General features: G+C 42.2%; 1 protein-coding gene and 1 pseudogene across 2 annotated transcripts in view; both read right to left on the bottom strand.

Moving 5' to 3' along the window:
• The window catches only part of LOC311620775 (neurofilament light polypeptide-like), a 1158328-nt pseudogene that overhangs the window by 376842 nt on the left and 768384 nt on the right, over positions 1–13102 (bottom strand). The window lies entirely within an intron of this gene.
• The window catches only part of FBXO33 (F-box protein 33), a 30788-nt gene continuing 28667 nt past the window's right edge, over positions 10982–13102 (bottom strand). The window contains exon 4 of the mRNA XM_084869966.1: positions 10982–13018. Within this exon, the coding sequence (XP_084726092.1) occupies positions 12747–13018 (272 nt within the window). The 3' untranslated portion in view covers positions 10982–12746. The remainder of the gene's footprint in view (positions 13019–13102) is intronic.

Here is a 13102-nt window from a genome sequence, read left to right as displayed (position 1 = left end):
CTCCCTAACCTTCCCACTGTAATTTGACAATTTGATGCTTTACTGCCTCTATCTATGTTTTTGTTCATCAGTTTATAATGTTCTTTATTATCCATAAATGAGTGAGATCATGTGGCATTTTTCTTTCATTGGCTTATTTCACTCAGCATAATGTTCTCCAATTTCATCCATGGTGCTGCAAATGGTAAGAATTCCTTCTTTTTTATGATGGCATAGTATTCAATCGTGTAGATGTACTATAGTTTTCTGATCCAGTTATCTGCTGATGGACACCCAGGCTGTTTCCAAATCTTAGCTATTGTAAATTGTGCTGGTATGAACATAGGGGGTACATATATCCTTTTTGATTGGTGTTTCTAGTTTCTTAGGATATATTGCTAGGAATGGGATTACTGGGTCAAATGGGAGTTCCATTTTCAGTTTTTTGAGGAAACTCCACACTGTTCTCCACAGTGGTTGCACCAGTCTGCATTCCCACCAGCAGTGCACGAGGGTTCCTTTTTCTCCACATCCTTGCCAACACTTGTTGTTTGTTGATTTGTTGATGATAGACATTCTGACTAGGTGTGAGATGGTGCCACATTGTCATTTTGATTTGCATCTCTCAGCTAATTAGTGACTTTGAGCATGTTTTTATGCTGAACACTTAAGCTGTTTCCTTTTTAAAAGAAATTTTAAAGAATCTCTCTATATAAAAGCCTAATATGCAAATTGTCCTCTTGGGAGTTTGACTGGGAGACCAGGAGTTTGATCACTCACGATGACATGTCCTGACCATTAGGAGGTGCAGAATTAAGGAAGGACTGGCTGGCAGCCAGAAGATCCCAATCAGCTCTGATTACCAGCCAGGCCTAGAGACCTACCTGTGCATGAATTTCGTGCACTAGGCCTCTAGTTATATATGATAGTATAATATCTGTGCATATATTTTTCTCCCATTGGGTTTGAGATTAATTTTTTAGGGATCTATACCTAAAATATATTCTGGGGCTAGAATTTGGAGCAGAGGAGAGAGGGTTGTTAAGAGGAAAGGAGATCAGATTTTTTGGAACCTGCTGGACAACCCAGTCAATTTGCAGACATGCTTAGATGCTATGAAACTGTTTTGTGAGTATGGTTGGTAATATTTAGTCTGCTTCTGCAGGTGTGGTTCAGGTTTCACCATGTGTCTATTTAGAAAAGCATCTAGCCTTATAATCTTTGCAAACTAAGCTTTTTCCTTTCAAAGTAGCAGCTAACTTTGATAGAATTTGATATGAGTGGTACAAAAGAAATAGTGGGCTTTTTGATGGCATGTGAGAGCTTTCTGATAATTGTACATAAAGAGTAATTAAGTTTATTATATTGTATTAGGTTTCTTGCTTGCAGCTCAAACCAGTTTGAGAAAAATACATGTAATATCAGTTTGTGCAACTAAGGCTTTCACGGTTTCACAGTTATATTCAACGAGGGACCCAGTGCACGAATTCGTGCACTTTAAAGGCACTGTGGGCCGTGAGGCTGTGGCGGGAATAAGGTTGGGTCTCAGCCCATCCTCCATGCCTCACCCAGTCCCTCCTGCTGTGGCCCCCTCTCTGACGGCAACCCTGCTCCTGCCGCTGCCATTCCCACACGCTTGACGGCACCGGCCCTGCTTGCAACCTCTGATGGCACAGAGATTGGGGCCGGCGCCAGCAGGAGGTGTGAGCAGTGGCGACCAACCCCGATCATCCCTCAGGAACCATGGGGAGATGGAGAAGCCCTGAGGGATGATCGGGGCTGGTAGCTGCTGCTTGCACCAACTGATGGTGCTGAGCGATCATGGCTGGCACTGGCAGCAGGAACAAGTGTCTAGCTGGACCATGACACGTGGGATCAAAGAATTTTCAGTAACCACCAGAGGCTCACCCTGATGACAGTGCCCAGCACCCCATCTCGGTCTGGCATCCCTGCTCACCTGCTCCACCATCCTGCCACAGCTGGTGCCCGCCATGTTCCGCATACGCCCCTTGGTGGTCAGCACACATAGTGACTGATTGTTTGGTTGTTCTGCCATTTGGTCTATTTGCATATTATAGTTTTATAGAGACTAGGGGCCTGGTGCATGAGATTCGTGCATGGGACGGGGGGGGGGGGGGGGGGGAGGGGAGTCCCTTAGCATGGTCTCCACCCTCTCCAATCCTGGACCCCTTGAGGGATGTCTGACCGCTGGGATTGCTGGCTCCTAACAACTCACCTGCCTGCCTGCCTGCCTGATGCTCCAAACTGCTCCCCTGCCTGCCTAGTTGCCCTAAACTGCCTCTGCCTGCCAGCCTGATCATCTCTAACCACCCTCCCCTGCTGGCCTGGTTGCCCCTAACCGCCTCTGCCTCAGCTCCCGCCACCGTGGCTTTGTCTGGAGGGATATCTGGTCTAATTAGCATATTACCCTTTTATTAGTATAGATAGTTTCAATTATATCATTAAAATATGGTCTTTCTCTTCTGTTTGCTCTGCTCCTCTCTGTTAGTTTCACTCCCGGGTATATTATCTCTCCAAGTATCAATAGTTGTAGCATTTCCAGACTTACTTGGTATTTAGTGTTTACAATCTCAGGAGGGAAAAGAGCCATTATTTCAAAAAGTCCAGAAAAATTCCTGGGGATGGCTCTTACTCTTCCAGTTTGGGATAAAGTTCCATTTCCAAACCAGTGCCCTGTGGGACTGTTGTCTTCTTCAGTTTCTTATAATTTTCAGTATACGGATCTTTCACCTCCTTGGTTAAGTTTATTTCTAAATATTTTATTCTAATTTGATGTTGTTTTAAAGGGATTTTTAAAAAAAATTTTCTTTTTGGATAGATGGTTGTTAGTGTTCAGAAATACAATAGATTTTTGTACCTGCAACTTTGTTGTTCTTTCTCAAGGGGCTTTTGTGTCCCACAAATCTTTTTTTTTTTTTTTTAATTTTTTACAGAGAGGAAGAGAGAGGGATAGAGAATTAGAAACATGGATGAGAGAGAATCATCAGTCAGCTGCCTCTTGCACCCCCCCCACTGGGGATGTGCCTGCAACCAAGGTCCATGCTCTTGACCGGAATCAAACCCGGGACCTTTCAGTCCGCAGTCTGACACTCTATCCATCGTTCCAAACCGGTTTCAGCCCACAAATCTTTTATACATACTTCTGGATCCTTGGCTACACTGAAAATACTGCTAGCTGTGTTTTTTTAATATAATGTTTATAGATATCTTATTTAATAAAGAGAGAATATGCTAATTGACCTTCACACCATTACAAAGATGGCGACGCCCACAGCCAATTAGGAGGGAAAGTGCTAATTGACTGCTCTGCCCTCAAAGATGGCGGCACCCAGTCCCCTCAGCCCGGCCTTGCCGCACACGTGCCCCAGAGTCCCCCCGTCTCCTCAACCCAGGGATGGCCTGAGGTGCAGGTAACCAAGGCCAGCTGAAGCTTGCGCTGCCGGCAGTGGCAGCAGCAGAGGTGTGATGTGGGCATTGCCTTCCCTTGATGGCCAATTGCCTTCTACCCCTGAGGGCTCCAGGACTGTGATTGGAGGCAGGCCGGGCTGAGGGACCCCCCTGCAGTGCATGAATTTCCATGCACTAGGCCTCTAGTTCTATATAATAAAGATGTAATATGCAAATGGTTGTTACACCATGAAGTGTAATGACTGGATCATGGATCAGCAGGAGGGTGGGGCAGTGAGTTACAAGTGGGCAGCCAAAAGCTACAGGAGGGGGAAGAGCAGCAAACTATAGGGGGTGGGGGACACAGGGAGCTACAGGAGGGCAGGGCAGCAAGTGGAGAGCTACAGGAGGGCAGCAGCAAACTACTGGCTATAAGCAGGCAGCAGAGAGCTACAGAAGGTGGGAGGGCAGGCCGGGGTAGCTACAGGAGGGCGGGCCAGCGGGTGGAGAGCTATTGGAGGGTGGCAGTGAGCTATTGGGGAGCTACTGGCACAGAGATTTGTGCACAGGGCTACTAATATCTACACTAATAAAAGAGGAAGATGCAAATTGGCATTACCTTTGCGACAGCCACCAGCCAAGCAGGAGTATGCAAATTAACCAAAGATGGTGGGTTAATTTGCATATGCAGATGCAAAGCGGCTGGGGGCGTGATGCATCATTGCCATGGCTACGATGCAGGCGTTCTGCACCGCCCTGGCCACTCAGGGCCTCTGGGCAGCATGGGATGGCGGGGACAGAGCAGAGAGAGGCAGCTCCAGAAGCCGAAGCAGAATGGCAGTGCTGGCAGCCAGGGAAAGGAAGGCCCATTCTTGATTAATCTTTGTGCATTGGGCTACTAGTATATATATAAAAGCCTAAACAACTGTTACGACCAGTTGACTAACGACCAGGGGACAGATGCTCAACATAGGGGCTGCCCCCTCGTGGTCAGGGCACTCCCACAGCCAACCTCCCATGGCCAGCCAATCTCCGTGGTACTTCTCCCCCATCCCCCTGCCAGCCGGCCCCAATCAGGACTGGGGGAGATGGCCTCTGATCAGCCCAGAATTCGTGCCCTGGGCCTCTAGTATTAAAATAATACTCTACTGACACTAGTGCTTTAAATTTATACAGAGTCAACTGCAATGATCTATTAAAAAATCATTTAGGCTTGGCCAGTGTGGCTCAGTGGTTGAGTGCTGACCTGTGAACCAGGTGGTCACAGTTTGATTCCTAGTCAGGAATCAAACATGGATTGTGGGTTCGATCCCCAGTAGGAATTGTGCAGGAGACAGCCAGTCAATGATTCTCTAATCCACATGTGTCAAACACAAGGCCCGCGGGCCAAATCCAGCCCGCCAGGCCTTGCAATGTGGCCCCCACCGTGCTGTCATCACTGCACTCCGCTGTCAGTTTATGACATTGCCAGTTTATGACTGTTCAGTAAACCATTCGGCCCGCGATTTAGGCTGGATTTTAGATTTTGGCTCGTTCTCTGATTGAGTTCGACACCCCTACTCTAATCATTGATGTTTCTATTTCTCTCTCCTTCACGTTTCCTCTCTCTGAAATAATTCTGAAAAAATATTTAGGCTCTGGGCAGGATTCTTACTTGGTTAGAGTGTCATCCTGATATGCCATGGTCTTGGGTTCAATCCCTGGTCAGGTCGCACACAAGAATCAATCATTGAATGCATAAGTAAATTGAACAACAAATCCATGTTTCCCTCTCCATTCCTCTCTAAAAATCAATCAATAAAAAATTATTTAGAACTTCCCTACATACAATGAATCTAGTCTTTAAACTCTCAGTAGACCTTTGAGCCTCCTTCAGCTTACTATGCTGCACTCCTTTGTGAGGCAGAAGGCAATATTCTATCCTCCTGCCTTGGTCAATTTCAGACTCAGCTACAAACATTAACAAGTCAGCCCATAAACATGCATGTATTGGTAGCACACCGCCGTGAGTATAGCATGCTTGCCCTAGAGGTAAACACCATTGTGTCGTTTTGTTTTTCCAATTAAATGTTTATGTACAGTATATGTAAGTTTAGTTTGTCTGCCTTTTGAAAATGTACAGTAATAGCATCATTAAGTATGATCTTCTTAGATCATCTTAGAAGTTGGCTTTTTTCACAACATTCTTTGAGATTCATCCATTTTAATAAATGTGCTCTAGTTAGTTAATTTTGACTGTATGGATATGTGACAAATTCATTGTTATTAATGGACATTAGGCTGCTGCTGCTTTTTCATTATAATGTGGAAATAAGCATTTTAGTATTTGTTTCTTTTAGCATATAAGCAGTATCTCTAGAGCTAGTTCTGAAATTTGGGGTACATGCCCTGCGAGTATACAAAGAATTTCCATGTAGTTTGCAGGTGTGCTTTTAGGGAACTTCACAGAACTTCACCTTCCATATCTATTTTCCACAGCCGTTCTGCCTCAGGATGAACTTAAGAAGGTGAGGTTTTCCTTTCCTATGTTAATTTTGCAGTTACTCTTTTCCCATGTTATGAAAGGAGCACATACCTTTTGCCTACTTCTTATTGTACTATAATGCATCATATTAAGATGTCCTAACCTCAGGAGCCCAAGAGACAATTTGAAATATTGGTGTCAGTGCCAAGAAAGTGAATAACTATTTGCATCAACCAAATAACCAAAATTAATTTTTTGATAGATCAGTTTGATTTATTATTTGGTCTTATAAGCTCAGAAGTTCAAAGAATGAAGGCAATCATTATAACAAAAACTCTCTTCTTGTCTACTTATGTGAAAAAGATTTTAACACTTGTGTTTATACAATAGAAATGAAAAACAGGAATAAAAATTTATTCTTGGCCCGACTCATTTCATGGGGAGCAGGCAACCAGCAACCAGTGGCCTCGGTGTGCATTGGGAGTCTGGTGCTGGGGATGTGGAGACCCTCAGAGCCAGTGAGTAGGCCAGGCAGTGGCAAGCATGTGGTCTAACCAGCAGCTCGTTTCTGGGTGAAAAGGGCTGAAGGTCAGGCTGAGGCTGCTAGGTCACAGAAGGACAGAGTCTGGGCCACAGCTGGGGAGAGCTCTGCTGCAAGTCTTCACACCCAGGTTGCCTGTCTACTCCTTCTACTGTGACCTGCATGCCTTTTACTGAGAAAACTTAACGTTGCGGTGACTTTAAAGGTGCACTACTTACAGGAGTTCCATTATTGGAGAGCATCTATAGAAGGGTGCCTTCAGAGGTGAGGCAATAAATTGATAACTGACAAAAATATATGAGTTTAGGAGGAAAACGAATGATGTAAAACTTCCAAATCAAGTTTATTGCATGTTTTAAGTTTATTGATTTTTTTTTTACAGAGAGGAAGGAAGAGGGATAGAGAGTTAGAAACATCGATGAGAGAGAAACATTGATCAGCTGCTTCCTGCACTCCCTACTGGGAATGTGCCCGCAACCAAGGTACATGCCTCGACCGGAATTGAACCTTGGACTCTTCAGTCCACAGGCCGGCGCTCTATCCACTGAGCCAAACTGGTCAGGGCAAGTTTATTGTAATTTTAAAATTAATTATGGTTGGAGGTACTGAATTACTAAGACATTTAGATCCAGTTAAATACATTTTGGTCCACAGGCCAATGCTTTATCCACTAAGCTAAGTGATATTTACTAAAGTACACTGAAAAGTATTATGTTAAAATTTTGGCCAATGTTATATGTCTAACTTAAACTGCAAAGAAGTACATGGCTTTTCAAAATTCCTTTAGGATTTTTAGGGACTATGAGAACAAAAATGATCAAAGACTTTGTGCTAAGAGAATACATCTCGAAGTGAAATTGCTGGGTAACTCCAGCTTTATAAGATACTGTAATTTTGCTCTCCAAAGGGGTTATATCAATTCAAATTTCAACTGTTGGTGCTTGTCCAATCATTGCCAACACTTGGTATTTATTATCTTGACCTCATTGATAATTTTTAAATGTTTAAAGTTTCTTCTAAAAATTGATTTTAGAGAGGGAGGGGGGGGGAGAGGGGAAGAAGAAGATGAGAGAGAGAGAGAGAGAGAGAGAGAGAGAGAGAGAGAGAGAGAGAGAGAGATCACCAGTGTGAGAAAGACACATCAGTCAGTTTCCTCCCCCATAAGCACCCTGACCTGAATTGGATCTGCAACCTAGGTATGTGCCCTGGCCAGAATTTAACCTGTGACCTTCTGGTGCATGAGACAATGCTCCAACCAACTGAGCCACATTGGCCAAGGCTAATTTCTTAATCTTATAGAAAGGATGATTCAAGTGTCCTGAAAACTTACTCAAATACACCTTCCAAATTCTTCCCCAAACCAGGAAGTCACGTTGGGAGGTTGAACCAGAGTGATGCCCCTCCAGGCCACCTGAGTTCCGGGTGGCTGGGAGCCCTGACTGGCTGCTTAGAGATGCTTTCAACCTCTTCCTGAAGAGCAGTTGCTGCGCCCCTGCCGGATGCAGAGTGCTCCACTGTTCATCGTGGACGGGGGCGGGGGCGGGGGGGGCTGTGAGGCTGAGAGAAGCATGCTCCAGGGATCCTGAGAAAAGGTAGGGAAGACCAGCTGTGTGAAGCCCTAGATGTGTGAGGGGACTGGGAGGTGGAGACGAGAGGAGGGGGCTCCACAGGCCTCTAGTTGACTTACAAGTATGTCTACTGGTAGCTGAGCAGTGAAGCTCTCGGTGGTGGCTAAACTAGTGGCACGGTAAAGGTAGGAGACTATAAATGTTATTTAAGACACTTATAATGAAAAAAATCACTTGAATTTGAAATTAACAAATCTCAATATCACATTTACTATTACATCAGAATAGTTAAATTTCTTTGTTGTTTATCCTCACCAAAGGATGTTTTTCCATTGATTTTTTTAGAGAGTGGAAGAGAGAGGAAAGACTGAGAGAAACATCAATGTGAGAGAAACACATCGATTGGTTGCCTCCTGCAACTAAGGTACATGCCCTTGACTGGAACTGAACCTGAGACCTTTTGGTCTGCAGGGCAAGGCTTTATCCACTGAGCTAAACTCGCTAGGGAAAAATGGTTAAATTTTTTAAGTTTAATTCAGCTTCATAAGTTTTGAATGCTTGTGAAAAGAAAAAGGTTTAAAAATCACTTATTTGTGGGGGGATTCTCATTGGTGACAATATTAAAAAAATTTTTTTAAAATTATATTTTATTGATTTTTTACAGAGAGGAAGGGAGAGAAATAGAGTGAGAAACATTGATGAGAAACATTGACCAGCTGCCTCCTGCACATCCCCCACTGGGGATGTGCCTGCAACCAAGGCACATGCCTCTGACTGGAATCGAACCTGGGACCCCCTAGTCCGAAGATAGACACTCTATCCACTGAGCCAAACCGGTTTCGGCAATATTAAAATTTTTAAGAGGTTATCAGTTAAAACATGACAAGATTTTATTTGAAAATTCTATACAAATTCATGATTCCCAAATCCTCATTTTATTCTTCTCATCAATTATAGAATAAAGAAAATGACCCCTGGCTAGTATGGCTGAGTTGGTTGGAGTGTTATCCTGGTACACTGAAAGGTCATGTTTGATTCCTGGTTATGGCACATTCCCAGGTTGCGGGATTGATTCCCAGTTAGGGTGCCTATGAAAGCACCCAATCTCTCCCTTCTCTCTAAAATAAATAAAAACAAACAAAAAAGACATATCCTCAGGTGAGGTTTAAAAAAACGATTATTTTTTTTGCTCCAATTCCTTCCAGTTTATACCAGTTTTGCTGTACAGTATTTTCTAATTGTGTCAGGCCATGAAAAGGTTGGGAAACCTTGATATAGGCAATGTAGGGGAGTTACTGCGTTTTCATACCTTCCAGTGTAAACTCCATTAGAACCGTTTTATATACCTGGGAGGTGGCTTCATAGAAATCCAATCTAATTCATGCTATAGGCCCCAAGCAATTGGCTTTGGAAACGGTGTGTTCAACCATAAGCACACTATCTTTCCAAGCCCGGCTCCACTGAATCCCTAACTTCCTTAATTCCTAGGGTGATGGTGGAAGTGTGAATGTAATTTTCAATATGTAAACTTCATAGTAAGCTATGTTTTGAGAGTATTTTATTTAATACAGTTGTTCAAAGATATCTTTAAGCTTTTGGCTAACAAGGGTTGAAACTTTGGATGAAGAATCAGAGTTTTAGATAACCAAGTCCAATCCCTCATTTCACAGATGAGGAAACTAAAGCTCAAGGAAGAGTCTGGGCTGAAGTAGCATTAGAGTCAGAGCTTAGAGTAGAAAACAGATAGCAAGTCTCCTAGTTTTGTGCCTCACTATACCAACCTACACTTGTATATTACTCAAATATAAATAGGCTTTCCTTTTTTATACATTTGAGTACTATTTGGTTCTTTAAATACATAAACATGGTGGTTTATGTGGAGGGCCCCCTGGGAATGCACATGGATATTCTTTAAATTGATGTCAGCTGAGCCGAAACCAGTTTGGCTCAGTGGTAGAGCATCGGTCTGCGGACTGAAAGGTCCCAGGTTTGATTCCGGTCAAGGGCATGTACCTTGGTTGCGGGCATATGCCCAGTAGGGGGTATGCAAGAGGCAGCTGATCGATGACTCTTTCTCATCGATGTTTCTAACTCTCTCTAGCCCCCTCTCTTCCTCTCTGTAAAAAATCAATAAAATATATTAAAAAAATAAAATAAAATAAATTGATGTAAGCTGAGTCCGAGGTGACTGGCATGGCCATTCCCTGGAAAAGGCCTCTCCCCAAATGGTGGAGACTTACCAGTACCGACTTATCTTTACCCGTGTGCTGGGAATGAGAGATTGAATAGGACCTGGGCACACCTAAAACTCCTTTGATCCTAAGCTTTCAGGGAAACCCCCCTTCTTCTTTTGGAAATAAAATAAATGTGCTGCATGGCTCAGGTCGTCCTCTCTCTCCACAGAAAGGGCAGTGACCCACCTTTGAATCTATTTCTCTTTATTTCATATATTTCTCAATCCCCGGCTGCCTCTTACAAGAACCTGTTTCATCTCTCTTCGGCGCTGGCTGCAGAGAAGGGAGATCCCCGCCAACTCAGGCCCCACCATTTATTCAGAGGCGTTAAATGTGTCTAACAAGGACGCAGCAGGATGAGGACGGTTCCAAAGTGAGGCAGTGCCTAGAAGAAATTGTCTCTGGGATCAGTAAGGATGGAAGGAAAAGAGCCATTTTCTTCATCAATGATAGCTGTTTGCCTCAACATCCAAGAATGAAGACTGCAAAGCCAAACTAAAGCAATATATGGGTTTATAAACTATATATTTAATACTGGCGTAATGAAGTAAGTCGCTTTTTTGTGTGCTAACCAGTCTATTGTTTGCTTTTAAGTTTATATATAGCCAAGGTGAGGTAAAATTTTAAATTCTTCCCAACTATTCAGATTAAAATTCATGATATATTCTCAAATTTGAACTTCACTGCTCAGATTATAATGGGAGCTAACATATAATTATACACAATATAAGAAGTATTACAGTTTTTTAATACTAAACGTTTTCATGCTTCATAAACAAGCTATATATCAACGACCACTTTTTAATGCTTTATTCATTGATTAAAAGAATATACATTTAACATAAACCATATAACATCAGTCATCAGGTCAAACATTCAGCTGGTTTCCTTACAGTTTCTGTCAGGAGTTATTTTATCTGATCACATTTATAAGATAAAATCTCACCACATCTGGCATTTACACACACTGTGCCAGTGGATTCACACTACTGATGTACATATAAAATCCGCATGGTATGTGCCCACTGGAGACAAAACAGTGCACACCTGTCAAAAGGTCATTTTAATATAAGATGGTAAAACCATTTGTAAAACACATATAAACTTTTTCCATAAATAGAATCATATCTGGACATCTGTTGCATAAATTGTGTTTCCAAAGCTTACAATAGAGCAGCCAGGTCTCAGCACTGCTGGGCACCCATGTTGGCTACTTTATTATTGCAGACTGTCCTTTAACATTAAATGCACAACATTCGTACCACTTAAAACTGGGGTCAGGTGGAAGTCTCACAGAGACCACGTCTGTACCGCGGTTGCCCTGAAACAGTTAAGTCGGCTTTTAAAGCCTCTCAGATATAACAAGGTTTTAAAACATACTTCATGGAATGTTCTTCATGTATTATAGCAGCTCATACCTGTGATAGAACAAGTTTTCAGTTTTTCCTCTTCCTTTACATTCACTATTCACAGTGAAACAGGTGCATGTTTTTTTATTTTTTTATTTTTTTGTGTTTTGTTTTTCAGAGTTCTGAGGTTGCTGACTGAGCCACAGCACAGCTGTGTACCATAGGTCGAAATTCGACCTTAAATATTACAATCTAGCAGAATCTGGCTGGCCAGAGTGGGCCGGCCCCTGCCAGCATGTGGGCACTTCTTCAGTTAAGTCTATTCTTTGGCAGCTGACACGCGCGCTGACAGAGAAAAATCCAGTGACTTGTTGATAGGGATTTCACGACTAATGTTTGCTTGCAAGCATGGGTGTTTACAATTCTGTTTTTTATTTTCTTTTAGGTGTTACCTGGAATATAGTTTCTTTCTTCCTCTATTACTTGAAATCTGGGCTTAAAAGCTAACTTGAGTGTGTAATATAATTGATGAATAAAATCATGTCAGATATAGTTTCTAAAAATCTAACAATTTGAGTACTTGTTTATGTAAATGCATTTTAAAAAAAAGGGTTAAGCAAGATTCTAACCTAGTATTATACAAAATTCAGAATGGTAATTGGTGATAATCAATTTTATATATGTAATGAAAGTTAAAATCTTGGCTTTTCTGTTAAAGATAACTCATTTGGGACATTATCCTCCCTTCCATTTCAAATAAGAACTAATGAAATGCTATTAGAATGCGTGAATGCAGTATATTGCATACAAATCCACCAGGCTATGGGTATCTATATATGTATAAAAATATTTTGGCTCCCGAGTTCAGCTCTGACACACAAAGAATAAAATCGTCAAAGGCAGAGTAACTCAGTGAAAAATAAAGTTAGCCAGCAACCTCAGACAACCTTCGGTTGTGTATCTTTAAGATTTGGTAACAAGTCTATTAACCGTGAAAGCCCTACACATTGTCACTTTGAACTTCTAATCCAATACCCGACTACGTTCTTTGATCAAGAAGTAGAATATACATATATAATTCTATGAAGCTAATACTGATTAAACACAGCACAAAGGGATTAATTCACACTACTGAAAAAAAAAAACACATAATAGGACCCTACTTGCATATGTAACCACAGGAATTGTACATTTTAAAAAAAGCTAAATGTCTTCACTAAAGCTTTGCATCTCTCTGTAAAAATGACGATTTGGTTCAGTGAAGACACTGAGTGATTCGATGTCCATGACTGCGTGCCAAGGTTGACCCAGGCCCAGGGATACCTGCTCAATAAGGTTATGCACTGGATCCACATCTTGGTCGGCCAGTTCTCCTTGGTCAAAATCAATGCTTTCTTCAGTGACTTCAAGTACTTTTAGATTAGAGCCACGAAGACGAGCAATGGCAATGAGGTTGTGTGCCCACACTGTGTAACCTTAAAAAAAAAAAAAAAAAAAAAAGCAAAACACAAGCACTATAATTTCCTTGCATTTTATTTTGTCTATATGATCAGTTAATC

The sequence above is a fragment of the Pipistrellus hanaki genome (assembly GCF_964339955.1).
Source record: "Pipistrellus hanaki genome assembly, chromosome: 1".
Lineage (NCBI taxonomy): Eukaryota > Metazoa > Chordata > Mammalia > Chiroptera > Vespertilionidae > Pipistrellus > Pipistrellus hanaki.
This window is presented reverse-complemented; position numbering and strand designations above follow the sequence as displayed.